Below are 18035 nucleotides of genomic sequence, written 5' to 3' on the forward strand. Positions count from 1 at the left end.
CCAAGTCTTTTGCTTTCGTAGTGAGTGATTTTCGTGTGCAAGTTCGGTACTAGTCCCTCTAGGATTTTCCAGGTGTATATAATTATGTATCTCTCCCGCCTGCGTTCCAGGGAATACAGGTTCAGGAACCTCAAGCGCTCCCAGTAATTGAGGTGTTTTATCTCCGTTATGCGCGCCGTGAAGGTTCTCTGTACATTTTCTAGGTCAGCAATTTCACCTGCCTTGAAAGGTGCTGTTAGTGTGCAGCAATATTCCAGCCTAGATAGAACATGGTCAAGCATGTGAAGAAATTGGAGAAGTGCAGAGGTTTGCAACGAGACTAGTCCCGGAACTAAAGGGTATGTCTGTAAAGAGAGGTTAAGGGAAATTAACCTGTGTGACACTGGAGGACAGAAGGATTTCGGGTGATTTGATAAAGTAGAATGTACTAAGATATTGATAGGATGAATAGGGACAGTGTGTTTAGGAGGTGCGAAACAGGAACACGAGGGCACAGCTGGAAGTTGAAAATTCAGATGAGTCACAGGGACTTTAGAGTAGCCAGGAACGACCTGGAGTGTGAAATGGTAGTCTGCATCCATGCATAGCTTCAAGAAGAGGTACGATAAGGCTCTCGAAGCCAGGAGTGAATCAAGTAGCGACCAGCAAAGAGGCGGGACCAGGAACTGAGACTCGACAACGGCAACCACATACAGACAGGTGATTACACGCGGAAAGGCTAAAGACACACACAGCTGTTTTTCCTCAATGCAGTTCACAGTAGTCGATTACAACAGGTACCTATTTTTACTGTAGGATGTACAGGGAGGTAAGGAATCTTTTCCACGCGTTTCACCGGGCTTGGAAATATAAGCAAGTACTCCAGTGGAAATAAACCAAAGACCCCACTGGAAATAAGTCGAGGGTTCCGATGGATATAATCAAAAAACCCATTTGAAATAAGACAATTGTAATCATCTAAAATTGTATAAATGTACCTAAATAAACTTACTGCGTGGACTGCTCTGACCTCTGAGCTACATGGTATTAATAGGCTGTTCTTCACCTACCAGGTGAAGGTTGGTGTCATGTCGTAACCCGTTCTGATCAACATTAATACTGCCTCACGTCCTTGCTGTTGTGTGCTAATCCCAGGTTTCCATGTTTGTACATAAGGGACTTGCAGACCACGAATCCTTGTCCATTGTAATGACTTAAGTGGTTAGAGCTCTCGGCTTACAACCGGAAGTATCTGGTTCAATCCTCAAATGATGTGAAACATGGGCTAGTCTCTTTGCTTCTGCTACCCATGTTCCCCTAGTATTAAATAGGTACTTAGACGTTAGTCGGCTGCTGTGAGTCACAGCCTGATGAAGAGGATTCAAGAGTCTTACCGGAAATGAATCATACTGCTTGGCTTTTTTGGGTTACCCATAAGATAGGTTTGATAGCAATATTGCAAATGTATGAAATTGGTTGTAGGTTACTAAAAGCAGTAGAGATTTGAGTGGACATTGAGACTCAGGTTAAGCTTTGTAGGAGAGGGGGGAATTATTTTCCAGTAAAAGTAGGCCTTTGACAGGGATGTATATCACCAAGTTCATTTAACATCATTATTATTATTTTAAAGTCAAGAGCAGCAACAAAATTGAACCCTTATTATTTAGAGGATTATCATATGTCTTGAACATATACACTGGTTTTTGAACTGACTGGTAAATAGGTGATCCTATCTCCGTAAGAAGAGGGATGCTTAACCGCTGGTATTTACAATACACTCAGTAAACCAGCGGTTGCTTAACTAATCATTGATGACACTCAGCATTGGTAAGCCAGCAGTGCTTAATCACTGATAATACCAGCGCCAGTACACCAGCGGTTTCTTAATTATTAATGATACCAGCATCAGTACAGCAGCGGTTGCTTAATTTAGAGACCCGCATCAGGAATTACTTTCCTGTTTCCTGACGCGCAAGCCACTCTAGAGAGGTAGAAAGAGAAGTACTAGTGAGGTACACAACAACCTTGATAGTAAAGACCACACCAGACCTGTTTGTCCAGGGCACACTTGTTTACCACTAGACTCAGGGCCGTCACTCACTGCTCTTACATACAAATTAAAAAAAAAGTAGTAATAGAAATGTTATAGCCGTATAACAGATGTTTAATCCTTTAACCCGTAAATAATTTTATATTCCAATTATTCACTACTTAACAAGACTTAAATTTTTGACAACTCTCCAAATACAGTACTAATGAAACATGATGTGATATAGTATTTAATTTTTTTTCACTGGGTGGATTGGTTAACTTCTTGAAGACCGCAGTCAAAGAACCGAAAGTTCCACTGAACGGTCATCATATAACTAACACCTCGTAGCTTTTATAAAGGGGAAAAAAAGTGCCCAATACCCATTACATGACTTGACAAATGTGGGAGAACGATAACAGCCCTTTCAATATAGTAACTAGTAATTTGACTGAATCATAAATTCACGAAGAGAAAGACGTACCGGTAACCTAAATTTTGTGTAAGATGCTCACTGCTAGCTGCCAGTGAGGATGTTAGCTCTTCTGTCACACTGTTAGCTGCCAGTGAGGATGTTAGCTCTTCTGTCACACTGTTAGCTGCCAGTGAGGATGTTAGCTCTTTTGTCACACTGTTAGCTGCCAGTGAGGATGTTAGCTCTTTTGTCACACTGTTAGCTGCCAGTGAGGATGTTAGCTCTCTTGTCACACTGTTAGCTGCCAGCGAGGATGTTAGCTCTTCTGTCACACTGTTAGCTGCCAGCGAGGATGTTAGCTCTTCTGTCACACTGTTAGCTGCCAGCGAGGATGTTAGCTCTTCTGTCACTGTTAGCTGCCAGTGAGGATGTTAGCTCTTCTGTCACACTGTTAGCTCCCAGTGAGGATGTTAGCTCTTCTGTCACTGTTAGCTGTCAGTGAGGATGTTAGCTCTTCTGTCACACTGTTAGCTGCCAGTGAGGATGTTAGCTCTTCTGTCACACTGTTAGCTGCCAGTGAGGATGTTAGCTCTTCTGTCACACTGTTAGCTGTCAGTGAGGATGTTAGCTCTTCTGTCACACTGTTAGCTGCCAGTGAGGATGTTAGCTCTTCTGTCACACTGTTAGCTGCCAGTGAGGATGTTAGCTCTTCTGTCACACTGTTAGCTGCCAGTGAGGATGTTAGCTCTTCTGTCACACTGTTAGCTGCCAGTGAGGATGTTAGCTCTTCTGTCACTGTTATCTGCCAGTGAGGATGTTAGCTCTTCTGTCACACTGTTAGCTGCCAGTGAGGATGTTAGCTCTTCTGTCACACTGTTACCTGCCAGTGAGGATGTTAGCTCTTCTGTCACACTGGTAGCAGCCAGGAAGGATGTTAGCTCTTCTGTCACACTGTTAGCTGCCAGTGAGGATGTTAGCTCTTCTGTCACACTGTTAGCTGCCAGTAAGGATGTTAGCTCTTCTGTCACACACTGTCACACTTGTAGCTGCCAGTGAGGATGTTAGCTCTTCTGTCACACTGTCACACTGTTAGCTGCCAGTAAGGATGTTAGCTCTTCTGTCACACACTGTCACACTTTTAGCTGCCAGTGAGGATGTTAGCTCTTCTGTCACACTGTCACACTGTTAGCTGCCAGCGAGGATGTTAGCTCTTCTGCCACACTGTCACACTGTTAGCTGCCAGTAAGGATGTTAGCTCTTCTGTCACACACTGTCACACTTTTAGCTGCCAGTGAGGATGTTAGCTCTTCTGTCACACTGTCACACTGTTAGCTGCCAGTAAGGATGTTAGCTCTTCTGTCACACTGTTAGCTGCCAGTGAGCATGTTAGCTCTTCTGTCACACTGTTACACTGTTAGCTGCCAGTAAGGATGTTAGCTCTTCTGTCACACACTGTCACACTGTTAGCTGCCAGTGAGAATGTTAGCTCTTCTGTCATTGTAGCTCGTACTTCATCTACTATCACACAACTGATGGTGTGATCGCAATAAACTTACCACATGCTGCTGTGAGTTGTGTTGTGGGAGGAAAATAATATAACAAGACAACTGGATATGTTGGTGTAATGATGAAATTTGGTGCAAAATAATGTGTTAATAAGCAGTGGTAATGAACAAAGTCAACAAATTGATATAAACGTAAGTCATACAGCGCCTGAGGAATGGGAGGTAATTACGTTTAATCCAAGGAAATGGAAGGTGGCTCCATCGAGCAGTTTGTGCTGAAACAACTTTTCGTATATTTTATATTTGTAAAAAGTTTGTTCATAAAAGTTATATTCTATTTGTGATCGAGATGTGTATAATATGCCTGTGTGTAGTACATGGTGTATGTTCGTGTAATACACGGTGTATGTTTGTGTAATACACGGTGTATGTTTGTGTAATACACGGTGTATGTTTGTGTAATACACGGTGTATGTGTAATACACGGTGTATGTTTGTGTAATACACGGTATATGTTTGTGTAATACACGGTATAAGTTTGTGTAATACACGGTGTATGTTTCTGTGATACACGGTGTAAGTTTGTGTAATACACGGTGTATGCTTATGTAATACACGGTGTATGCTTCTCTGTGTAATACACGGTGTATGCTTCTCTGTGTAATACACGGTGTATGCTTCTCTGTGTAATACACGGTGTATGCTTCACTGTGTAATACACGATGTATGCTCTGTACTCACCTCTTTGTACTCACCTATTTGTGGTTGCAGGGGTCGATTCATAGCTCCTGGCCCTGCCTCTTCACTGTTTGCTAATAGGTCCTCTCCCTGCTCCATAAGCTTTATCAAACCTCGTCTTAAAACTATGTATGGTTCCATCCTCCACTACGTCGCTTTCTAGGCTATTCCACTTCCTGACAACTCTATGACTGAAGAAATACTTCCTAACATACCTTTGACTTATAGGAGTCTTCAACTTCCAATTGTGACCCCTTGTTTCTGTGTCCTCGCAGTATTTTATATGTCGTTATCGTGTCTCCCCTGACCCTCCTGTCCTCCAATGTCGTCAGGCCGATTTCCCTTAACCTTTCTTCATAGGTCGATCCCCTTAGCTCTGGGACTAGTCTTGTTGCAAACCTTTGCACTTTCTCTAATTTCTTGACGTGCTTGACCAGGTGTGGATTCCAAACTGGTGCTGCATACTCCAATATGGGCCTGACGTATATGGTGTAAAGAGTCTTGAACGATTCCAATGTAATACACGATGTATGCTTCTTTGTGTAATACACGGTGTATGCTTCTTTGTGTAATACACGGTGTATGCTTCTCTGTGTAATACACGGTGTATGCTTCTCTGTGTAATACATGGTGTATGCTTTTCTGTGTAATACACGGTGTATGCTTCTCAGTGCAATACACGGTGTATGCTTCTCAGTGTAATAAAGGGTGTATGTTTCTCTGTGTAATACACGGTGTATGCTTCTCAGTGTAATACACGGTGTATGCTTCTCAGTGTAATACACGGTGTATGCTTCTCAGTGTAATACACGGTGTATGCTTCTCTGTAATACACGGTGTATGCTTCTCTGTATAATACACGGTGTATGCTTCTCTGTGTAATACACGGTGTTTGCTTCTCTGTGTAATACACGGTGTATGCTTCTCTGTGTAATACACGGTGTATGCTTCTCTGTAATACACGATGTATGCTTCTCAGTGTAATACACGATGTATGCTTCTCTGTAATACACGGTGTATGCTTCTCTGTATAATACACGGTGTATGCTTCTCTGTGTAATACACGGTGTTTGCTTCTCTGTGTAATACACGGTGTATGCTTCTCTGTGTAATACACGGTGTATGCTTCTCTGTGTAATACACGGTGTATGCTTCTCTGTGTAATACACGGTGTTTGCTTCTCTGTGTAATACACGGTGTATGCTTCTCTGTAATACACGGTGTTTGCTTCTCTGTGTAATACACGGTGTATGCTTCTCTGTAATACACGGTGTATGCTTCTCTGTGTAATACACGGTGTTTGCTTCTCTGTAATACACGGTGTTTGCTTCTCTGTGTAATACACGGTGTATGCTTCTCTGTAATACACGATGTATGCTTCACAGCGTAATACACAATGTGTGCTTCTTGGTGTATAAAGACTGAGAAGTGTATATGTCTCGTGATGTATATACATTGAGAGGTTAATTTCATACCTTTTTTTTAAGAGATTAAAGTATTTTTGAGTGGAGGCGAGTAGGCTATATGTAGCCTTGATGACCCTGGTATCATACACATGTTTGATATCCTGACAACTGTGGATACATTAGCTGTCTTGCAGCATATTAATAAAAAAATGTTAGATTGCCGTAATAAAAACGTTTGCACATGTATTGAAACCAACAATGCATTTTACTCAAATATTTGTAGTTACGGTCAACACTAGTAGTGCTCGCTGGAAGGTAAACGTAATTAGTTTTCTCCGGAGTTATTTTAGCAAGCCACTAATAATAGGTACAGCTGCACCTAGTTAATGAAACATGATAATACTACAAAGTTGAAAAATATGATTCGTTCGTTCATCTATAACATCAAATAATATCAAAGAACAGTTGATGAATCATCCAATGTTTAGTGGCGATGCTGAACTCATGATGTATGTACATGTGTTATCCAGGACCCAGAGATACAGAAGGTTGTTTGGTTCTGCTGGAAGATATTTCTAAGGCTGTAGATTTGTTGATCAAGGAAATGAGCATTGGAAAATAATCGTTGCTTCAGTGTGTGTTCTGATGGTAGGCCGGTGATGTTAGGAACATGTCAGAGGTTCATTGCATGAATGAATTAGTCGTCAAGTGATGATAATAATTATAATATTAGTATAATAATAATGTTATTTGTATTGTTTAACATTTCTCCCGAGCCGGGGAGTGATCCCATCTGTGTATGAGCTGAGGACGCTACCAACGGAGCCACAAGTACCGTTTTACATTACTATCACTACTTAACAATATTACTGATTTAATATACAGTATTACTAATTAAAATTATCATTACAAATGTTGTGGATTTAGCGCTTAGTTTTGATTGTAGTAATGATAATATCAATAATCTTGTCGGATCAGTTAGCAATATTAAACTTAGGATTCTAAAATTTTAACTTTAACTCTTCAACTAAATAATTTCCAGTACTTGTAAGATCTCATCTTAGTCTGTTCGAAATACCCTGCCACCTGATGCCCTCGCTTCCTTCCTGCCCTGCAGCGCTGTATAGCCCTTGTGGCTTAGCGCTTCTTTTTGATTATAATAATAATAATAATCGAAATACCCTACATAACCAGCCACTTTTCACAATATATGAAATAAATGTAGCTCAATTTTGTAACAATTTCTGTAGGTCTGTATTTGGAAAATGAAATTGCTTTGTTTATTTTGTTAGTAAGTTTTGATCCAACGAAAGGGAAGTCAGCTGCATTTTATTGTATTAAGAACTTTTCATTGGCATCAAACACAATGTAATACAGCGTATAAAATTTTTGACAATACCAAAATCATTTTTCCCCAATAGTACGAGGACTGTCAGGACTAAGGATGGGGCATGTATGGCGAGGAGGTGTTCCCAGTGGTTGTGCAAATGGAGAGTGTTGGGTGCCCAGACTGGTGTATATAGCAGCTCTTCTACTGTTGGTACCTGCTGGCCAAGCTGCCAGTCTCTCACACGAGTACCACACCACCTCCAACCATGACATCTCCGTTAACGAAATTGAAGCATTTGTGAAGAAATTGCAGTATGAAGGTAAGTTTTATTATTAGTAGTAGTAGTATTTTAATATGGGCCGCCACCAGCTGAGGTAGTGACCCCCAAAAGAGAGGAAACACATTCACCGTCATTCAGGCAATAGCTGTCAGATGGTCCTCCAAACTACATCTTCACCCCTTTGCATTATTATTATTATTACTATTGCTTCTGCTGTTGCTTAATTCGATAGTTCTTACGTACGCTGTATCCGTCACTCCCATACCCATCCTGTGGACTACCGCCCATAGGATGGGTATGGCGGTGCATAATAAAGATATTAAACGAACTAAATGAGAAGTAATTATTATTATAATCATGGGATGCACTAAACCTGTAAGGGTCATAAAGCACATAGGAAATTGGAGGTAATCGAGTTTGATCCAAGAAAGTGGTGGAGTAACTATTTTCTTGGATCAAGAGCCCTTTTCACCAACTTCAACACCCATACCCCACTACCCGCATGATGGAAGGTGAGCATGAGAAACTCTCCAGACTTTCTCATCACAACAGTACTGATCATACTTTACATCGCCAGACTTACTCATCACAACAGTACTGACCCTAGACTTTACATTACCACTCTTAATCATCACAACAATACTGACCATACTTAGACTTTACATCACCAGACTTACTCATCACAACAGTACTGACCATAGACTTTACCAGATTTACTCATCACCACAATACTGAGTATAGACTACATTACCAGACTTACTCATCCACACAGTATTGGCAGTAAACATTACATCGCCGGGCGCTGTATGACCTTTGTGGGTTAAGAACTTATTTTTTATTATCATAATAATTTACATCACCAGACTTACTCATCACAACAATACTGACTAAACTTTACCTCTAAATAAGAAATGACGTCATACCCCAGGATATAAATATGGTGAGTCTACTTTGATTCTTAGCGTATTTGAGAATATTTCAAAGTTATAAACAAGGAGCACTGCGGGCTGTAATTATTATTATTATTATTATTATTATTATTATTATTATTATTATTATTATTGTTATTATTATTATTATATTATTATTATTATTATTGTTATTATTATTATTATATTATTATTATTATTATTATTATTATTATTATTATTATTATTATTATTATTATTACTATAGAAAGCGCTAAGTCTTGGCCATTCAGATATCCATAAAGTTTTCAACACTGTTATGAGACTACTGGCATAGACACAATGGAGAAGACTTTGCTTAGTGACAAGTAGTGTGCAGTAATTACCATTTTCAGAGGTGTTGTTAATAGACACTATTTGTTAAATATGTCAGTATGTGTGTGTGTATACTCACTTGTGTGTGTGTGTGTGTGTGTATACTCACGTGTGTGTGTGTGTGTATACTCACCTATATGTGGCTGCAGGGGTCGAGTCTTAGCTCCTGACCCGGACTCTGAGCTTGCTAGATTCACTCCCTCCTAGCCTTGTGGGTCTGTTTAATCTGCTCTTAACAACTGTATGTGAAGCCTGCCTCTACCACTTCTTCATCGAGAGCATTCTACTTCCTGATCACTCTGAGAATGAAAAAAATACTTCCTGATATCCATGTGGCTCATCTGTTTCTTTAATTAACTTCCAGCTTTGTCCCCGAATATCTGTTTCTTTGGTCTGGTGGCTAAAACTCCCGCTTCACACACGGAGGGCCCGGGTTCGATTCCCGGAGGGTGGAAATCCCGACACTTTTTCCTTACACCTATTGTCCTGCTCACCTAGCAACAAATAGGTACCTGGGTGTTAATCGACTGGTGTGGGTCGCATCCTGGGGGACAAGATTAAGGACCCCAATGGAAATAAGTTAGACAGTCCTCGATGACGCACTGACTTTCTTGGGTTATCCTGGGTGGCTAACCCTCCGGGGTTAAAAATCCGAACGAAATCTTATCTTATCTGTCCACCCTATCAATTTCTCTTGAGTATTTTGCATGTTATTATCATGTCTTCCTGGTTCTTCTGTCCTCCAGTGTCGTTAGATTCAATTTTGTTAGCTTCTTTTATTTCGTACCACTTAGTTCTGGAACAAGCTTCGTTGTATACTTGCTTCAGTTTCTTGACATGCGTTCCATACTGAGCCTGACATATATATAAAGGGCCCGGAATGAATCTTTGTTGAGATTCCTGAAGGCCACTCTTATATTTGCTAGCCGAGCTTTGGCTGCTGAGTTTTTTTCGGTTGATATGAGCCTTTGGCATAATACTGGGCTCTGTTCTCACCCCTATGTCTTTGTGAGAACTGCAGCCTCTTTAGATCGAGTTTTTACTCCGTGTACGGTCTTGCTCCTTCCTCACTCTTCATTATCTGGTATTTGCCTGGGTTGAATTCAAGCATCTACTTATCTGATAAGTCATAAGGTTTGTCTAGATCTATTTGGAGCATGTCCTCTTTCCTCATCTGTTTTTATTATTATTAGTTTTACATCACCAGCAAACAGGAATATATATGATTTAATCCCACCTGGAATGGCATTCACATAAACTATAAACATCACTGGTCCTAATACCGAGCCTTGATTGTTCTCTTATCTATTGATATCCCTTCCCCGACAATAACTTCTTGTTTCCATTCCCACTGTACTCATTGATCCACCAGAGTACTTTCCCTGATATTCCTGCCTGCACCTAGTTAGTTTAATATCTTTATTATGCACCCCATACCCATCCTGTGGGCGGTAGTCAAAAGATTACAGAGGTACATAATGGGTCCAGGGACTGGACCCCAAAGTTATGATAACTGAACTAGTTACAAAGGTAATGAACTCCAGGTAGATCAGGTCACAATCGTGACGTTACAACGGTAATAATGAACCATCTACACTCCTATACATGGTTACGATCATGAACAAATTACAAAGTAATGAGCCACTGACACGTCCACACCTGGTCACAGTTGTAATGAGTTATCTAGCACTTTTCCAAGTTCGTGGAGGGAACTTTATCAGATGCTTTAGAGTAGTCTACGAAAATGCATTCCGCCCATCCCTTTTGTTTCTCGACGCTGAGTCACCTTAACACGGTGGTGAGGTTTGTAGTTTATTCCTAGTGATAGGGAGGTCCTCTGCGAAGGCTTGCCACTCTTCCTGTAGATTACTTGCGAAACCCAGCAACTCTTTCGGCATAAATGGTGGGGATATTTCCTCTTTCATCTAAATTTGCTCACACTCCTGGCCGATGACATTGATATTTTATGGACTTGGATTTCGTTATGTGAAATATAGATTTTAAGTTGGTTTACTTGTATTGTGGTTTTTATTTATGTATTATGAGATAATTGGTAACGACAGTAGCTAGTTGGTATTGATAGTGTAAGTTTGTTACATGTTAAAAGCGGAATATATTTAAAGCACTGAATAAACAAAAGATTCTGGTGCTTTGTCAATACAATAGAACAGCAACAACCTGTCACTCTGTCTTGTCTCACATCTATTACTCTATTGTAGAACAATAGATTGGTAAGCTCAGATATGCCATCTTGGAACCCGTGCTCTTATTGTTTGTAAAACCACATCTCTCCCGGTGTTCTGCTTCTCTCTTGATTATCTTCTCCATTACCTTGCATAGTATACATATCAGAGAAACTGGTCTCTATTTCAACGCGTCTGTCAGCGTTTTTTAAGTATGGGGACTACATGTGTTGTCTTCCAGATCTCTAGCAACTGTACCATATCCATTGACTTGTTTTAGCTAGTGTTTGGACAATGATTTTCCTCTTGGAGAATCCATGGCGACACCTTGTCATGTCTTTTGATGTATCCACGTCCATCAAAAGTTTCTTGACCTCTTACTCTGTTCTGTGTATGTTGTTTAGTACTGTTGGTGTACCATGTTCCCTAGGCTTTCTGTATTTTCCCTGCTTCCACTGAAAAGACCTCTTTAAATCGTTTGATGAATATCTTCACAAACTTCCTTGTCAGTTTTCATAAGCTCTCATCCTTCCTTCTTGGCTGAATTACATGATCTTTTACAGTCGTCTTCTGATATGGCTATGAAACAATTTTGGTTCAGACTTTGCCTCTACTACTACGCCATTCTCAATATGTGTGTACTCACTTATTTGTGGTTGCAGGGGTCGAATCACAGCTCCTGACCCCGCCTTTTTCGCTAGTCGCTATTAGGTCCACTTTCTCCATGCTCCATGAGCGCGTTATCGTGTGTGTGGGGGGGGGGGGAGAAGAGGTGCTCAGCTTGTATTTTTTAATTTCACGGCAAGCCAGTGCGCATTTTGAGGGGCATGAGGATGAGCAAATAAAGATCTGTGCAATAGTCACTGCCTAGGCAACAAATTTGAGCGAGTCATTGCAAAACACTGCTTACCTTGACGTACAGCAGTATGAGCGAACACTTCAAGAATTGTGTTGCTCATTTTTTTTTTTTTTTGCTTGTTGAGCCCAGGTGTTTATTCTGTATATACCTAGGCGTGTATATCTCTCGGTGTATATACATGATAGGTTTATTTTAATGGCTTTTTGGGGGGATTAAATTATATTTGATGTTAGTGTTTAAGTTAAATGTTGCCTTAACAAGCCTCGTGTCGTCCAGTAGGCCTCAACAAGTAGTGCGCATATGGTTGCCACAACTGCACTTTATTTATTTTATGTCTTTGCAAACAGTACATTGAGAAACAAGCCATACCACGGGTGGGGTTTGATCCCGCGGGATCAAACCCCACCCGTGGTATGGTTTGCTTGCAATCGTGTCATTACGATTTCGTGAGTACATTGAGATTTTGTATTTACAACAGTGGGTTGCAGTGCAAAGAGAGCCTCTACTCGTCTTGCTCTTGCTGTGCCACATCCAGTTATTTAAGCAACACAGTTTCAGCCAGTTGTTCTTCCAATTTACTCGTTCCCTCAATTCCCAGACCCATTACGTAATGTAATGGAAATTGGGATGCAGGAGCGAACTAAACTGTTGATGTGTTTTATGACATGTTATTGTCAGAGAGAGAGAGAGAGGGAGGGAGGGAGTTTGAGAAGAATAGTGAATCCATCGCGTTCCCAAAGCGTTGGATAACCTCTTCGAGTTTAGCGATTCCATATAAAAATAATCTGCCATTATAACTGACAGCAGCTACTCTCTCGACTCTTAACTCTCACCAAACCTATTTTAACCTATCTCAGCGTCTCTGTTCACCACTAGCAAACATATTTAACCTATCTTAACGTCTGTGCTCACCACTAGCAAACATATTTATCTTAACGTCTGTGCTCACCACTAGCAAACATTTATCTTAACGTCTGTGCTCACCACTAGCAAACGTATTTAACTTATTTCAACGTCCCTGCTCACCGCTTACTAAAACTATTTTCTATACAAATAATCTGAATCACCGTATTTACATAAAATGCTAAATTAGTTTTATTTGTAATAGTAAATAACGTTGCATTATTGCTTTTCACTAATGTGTATATATCGGCCTTATTAATATAATAAAATGTACTGTATATATATCCATAAGAAGAGTGTTATATCAAGTTAAAAAGCTAGAACAAAATACTAAATTCAAACTTTGAATACTGTTAATGAGGCTGCAGCATTTGTGTGGTATGTGAGACGACGAGGTACATTTAAGAGAAAAATGACGTGCTTAGTGTCACTAACCTCCCTCTCTCGTCCCCTTCCTTTATGTATATTGACTTGAATTACTGTTTAGGGTCACTAACCTCCCTCCCTCTATGTATAGAGATATGAATGACTATATTTAAGGTCAGTAACCTTCCTTCCCTCCCTTTATGTATAGTGACATGAATGACTGTGCTTAGGTCACTACCTCCCTCTCTCCTAGCCAGCTCCCTGGCTAGGAGGGAGGAGAGGTAGTGATCTAAGCACAGTCATTATATCACTGTACATAGAGGGAGGGAGAAGAATCCTTCCTCCGTAAGCCATCTGTGTCGGAGGCGACTAAAATGCCGGGAGAAAGGGGCTGGTAGCTTCATCTGTATAAATTACTAAATGTTTCTTCATTTTCGGATGACGCTGCCTGGGTGGGAGACATGAATGACTGCTTGGGGTCAGTCATCTTCCTGCCTTCCGCTTCCATGTGTGTCAAGTGTCATGTATGATTGCTGGGAGTCACTGGCTTCTCTATACACAATACACCGCCCTTACTAATTCTACCTGTTATATTCTTCATCCTAGCTAGTCTCTGATCAAGCATATTAAACCTTTAGCATGCCCTACCCTGCAGCGCTGTATGACCCTTGTGGGTTTAGCGCTTAGTTATGATTATAATAACTCTCTGTATATATGACTTTTAACTATATAGATTTGTTGGTCCGTCATTGGGTCCTGACCAGATCGTTGTAACCTTTATATAGATGCATTATCTGTTGTGTGTTGCTATTAAGAGCCGAATATTCTCAACGCTGAGAAGGTAACAACTCCGGATCTCCTGGAAGAGCTACTATGGCGAGGACTTGGGCTACAGTTACCTATGGAAGAATGCGCCACTAACTGATGCAGACATGACTAAATGTAAACTTTGCCAGACGAACCGTTGACACATCATTATGTACTGGAATGAAAAAAAATGAATTCAGAGGCAACTCGCTTACAAATGTTCAAGAAATGTCATAGCATTTTATCCAGTGGCATGTTACTGACCATTCTGGAAAAATACCCTGATTTTGCCAATTGTTAATGACTCACAACCACGTAAGCTTGTTTGAATTCAACTATACTTTACCTGGAGTCTACCTAGAGGTTATTCCGGGGATCAACACCCCCGCAGCCCGGTCCACGACCAGGCCTCCCGGTGGATCAGGGCCTGATCAACCAGGCTGTTACTGCTGGCCGCACGCAGTCCAACGTACGAACCACAGCCCGGCTGATCCGGCACTGACTTTAGGTATCTGTCCAGCTCTCTCTTGAAGGCAGCCAGGGGTTTATTGGTAATTCCCCCTATGCTTGGTGGGAGGCTGTTGAACAGTCTTGGGCCCCGGACACTTATGGTGTTTTCTCTTAGTGTACCAATGGCGCCCCTACTTTTAATTGGGGGTATTTTGCATCGCCGGCCCAGTCTTTTACTTTCGTAGGGAGTGATTTCTGTGTGCAGATTTGGGACCATTCCTTCCAGTATTTGCCAAGTGTACATTATGATATATCTCTCTCTCCTGCGTTCCAACGAGTACAAGTCAAGTGCTTCCAAGCGTTCCCAGTAGTTAAGGTGCTTGACAGAACTTACACGTGCAGTAAAGGTTCTCTGTACACTCTCTAGATCTGCAATTTCACCTGCTTTGAACGGAGATGTTAATGTACAGCAGTATTCCAGCCTAGAGAAAACAAGTGATTTGAAAAGGATCATCATTGGCTTGGCATCTCTCGTTTTGAACGTTCTCATTATCCATCCTATCATTTTCTTTGCACCTGTGATCGTGGCACTGTTGTGATCCTTGAAAGAGATCCTCAGACATTACTACTCCCACGTCCCTTACATTATTTTTCCGCTCTATTGTATGGCCAGAGTTTGTAATATACTCTGTTCTAGTTATTATCTCCTCCAGTTTTCCATAACGGAGTAGTTGGAATTGTCCTCATTGAGCATCATATTGTTTTCCGTTGCCCACTGGAAAACTTTGTTTATATCTTCTTGGAGGTTAACCGTGTCCTCAATAGATGACAGTCTCATGTAGATCCTTGTATCGTCTGCAAAGGATGATACGGTGCTGTGGGTTACATCTCTGTCTATGTCTGATATGAGGATGTGGAACAGGATGGGGGCGAGTACTGTGCCTTGTGGAACAGAGCTCTTCACTATGGTAGCCTCCGATTTAACTCTGTGTTCGATTGGTTAGGAAGTTGAAGATCGATCTCCCCACTTTGCCAGTTATTCCTTTAGCACGTATTTTGTGCGCTGTTACACCATGATCGCATTTGTCAAACGCTTTTGCAAAATCTGTGTATATTACATCTGCATTCTGATTTTCTTCCAGTGCATCCAAGACCATATCATAGTGATCCAGTAGTTGTGAGAGGCAGGAGCGACCTGCCCTGAACCCATGTTGCCCTGGATTGTGCAGTTTTTTGGGAATCCAGGTGGTTTGCAATCCTGCTTCTTAGCACTCTTTCAAAGATTTTTATGATGTGGGACATTAGAGCTATTGGTCTATAGTTCTTAGCTAATGCTTTGCTGCCACCTTTATGGAGTGGGGCTATATCCGTTGTTTTAAGTGACTGTGGAATTTCACCCATGTCCAAGCTCCTCCTCCATTGTGTACTTAGGGCACGTATAAACTACGTTGTAATGCTTATGTGACTGATTTCATGTCTATATTAACAGACAATTTTTGATTATAACCAGATCAAAAACTTGTAAATAATTCATTATCACTGTAACTTGCTTAGTTACCATTACCTATGTGCCTTTGTAATATTTTAACTGTCAACAGTAACAGCCTAGTTGATCAGGCCCTGATCCACCATGAGTCCTGGTCACAGACCGGGTCGCGGGGGCGTTGACCCCCGAAACCCTCTCCAGGTATCACCCACAGGATGGGTAGGAGGTTCATAATGAAGATATTAAACTAACTTCCGAAAGAGTTCGAAGTAAAACTTGCAGTAAAGTTAGTGTATCATTATTAATAATATACAATACTGACAAGTAGATGAGTAAAACACATGTGTAACTCTTTGGTATCTTTTTTGATGAGACGTTTGTAACTCTCAGTATAGAAGAGACAGATATGACAGTCCCTCAGCCTTGAAGGACCAGCGCATGGATAATTACCTTCCTTGATAATGTGTTAAGCAAAGATTAGTTGCAAAAATAAGGAACTAACTAGAATCTCAAGGAGAAAAAAGGGAAAATTTACCAGTGAAGCCTGAGAGGAGCAGTGGATCCGCACATTACTATGACAAACGAGGAAGTAACCTACAAGCGTCACCAAGAAAGTTCTCATGAGAAAGTTGTTGATAGAACATCTGCTGGGTACTTGATCTCACTTTCTCTAACTTATAAACTGGGTTGATGTTTTTATTTAGGAGATAACATCGTTTTCCAACCAGAAGCCTCGTTTAATATGTTCAGCTTTGCTCTCAAAAAGAAACTGAAGAAGATAAGATAAGATAAGATAAGATTTCGTTCGGATTTTTAACCCCGGAGGGTTAGCCACCCAGGATAACCCAAGAAAGTCAGTGCGTCATCGAGGACTGTCTAACTTATTTCCATTGGGGTCCTTAATCTTGTCCCCCAGGATGCGACCCACACCAGTCGACTAACACCCAGGTACCTATTTGCTGCTAGGTGAACAGGACAACAGGTGTAAGGAAACGTGTCGAAATGTTTCCACCCGCCGGGAATCGAACCCGGGCCCTCCGTGTGTGAAGCGGGAGCTTTAGCCACCAGACCACCGGGCCACCAGAATATTCATGATGTTAAAGTATTTGTATCATTCTCTTCTTTTTTATAACCTCCCTTTGTTTATTCCTTTCCCTTGCTTTTATTTGTCAAATTATTATTCTTTATACCACATTTCTCAGCAGATTGTTTTTACTAATTTTTCATAGAAATTGTGGCTTCCTCAGTGGGAGCTCAAAATTTTTATTTTTGTTGAAGGTTACGTGTGTGATATCCATGAGTCGTTTAAGGTCATATTTGTCACTGACAGCTTCTGCTTGTGCATGTTTATATTGTTTAAACGTAGTTTTTAAATTTGTTACCACTTTAAAATTTAACTATATATATATATATATATATATATATATATATATATATATATATATATATATATATATATATATATATATATATATATATATATATATGCAATAAGATCACAGTAAACAGGTGATTTTTAAAATATGCAAAACAACCACTGTGAGAGTAGTGAAATTCCAAGCGTTTTCGTGACTTCTCACATTATCAGTGGACTCCCTTGCCTAGCAGAGCGAGACACCTACACTCACTTCAGTTCAGTAACTAACCACAAAGAAATGTTTAACATCCGCAGAGCGGAAAATGGAGATGGTGAATGGGTCCCCCTGCATTAATGTGGGTAGCGGGCAAAATAAGATAGTGTCTCAGGGAGAAAGGGGTAAATTTGTCAGCGATACTCAGGCGAGAGTTATAAGATATGCGCCATACATAGTTCCTTTTTCCGCTCTGAATTTCTATAGTCTGGGGGAAGCCGATTGCTGACTCAGTATGTACTCCTCACTTATATGTGGTTGCAGGAGTCGAGTCACAGTTCCTGGTCTTCCTGTAAGTATGAATGTTTGGTACAGGTACACAAGTACAATTATCATGCATAGTGTAAAGTAGTATAGCTCAAAAAAAGTCAGTGACTTATTTTCA

General features: G+C 40.7%; 1 protein-coding gene across 9 annotated transcripts in view; it reads left to right on the forward strand.

The window, feature by feature from the left end:
* LOC128687572 (uncharacterized) overlaps window positions 1-18035 on the forward strand; it is an 83497-nt gene that overhangs the window by 26296 nt on the left and 39166 nt on the right. For all 9 annotated transcript variants that reach the window (XR_008406860.2, XR_008406859.2, XM_053775064.2 and 6 more), the window contains exon 2: window positions 7494-7721. Coding sequence is in view for 7 of the 9 variants with exons in the window: in XM_053775064.2 (XP_053631039.1) it covers window positions 7517-7721 (205 nt within the window). In the remaining 2 variants the exon portion in view is untranslated. The remainder of the gene's footprint in view (window positions 1-7493; window positions 7722-18035) is intronic.

The sequence above is a fragment of the Cherax quadricarinatus genome, chromosome 11 (assembly GCF_038502225.1).
Source record: "Cherax quadricarinatus isolate ZL_2023a chromosome 11, ASM3850222v1, whole genome shotgun sequence".
NCBI lineage: Eukaryota > Metazoa > Arthropoda > Malacostraca > Decapoda > Parastacidae > Cherax > Cherax quadricarinatus.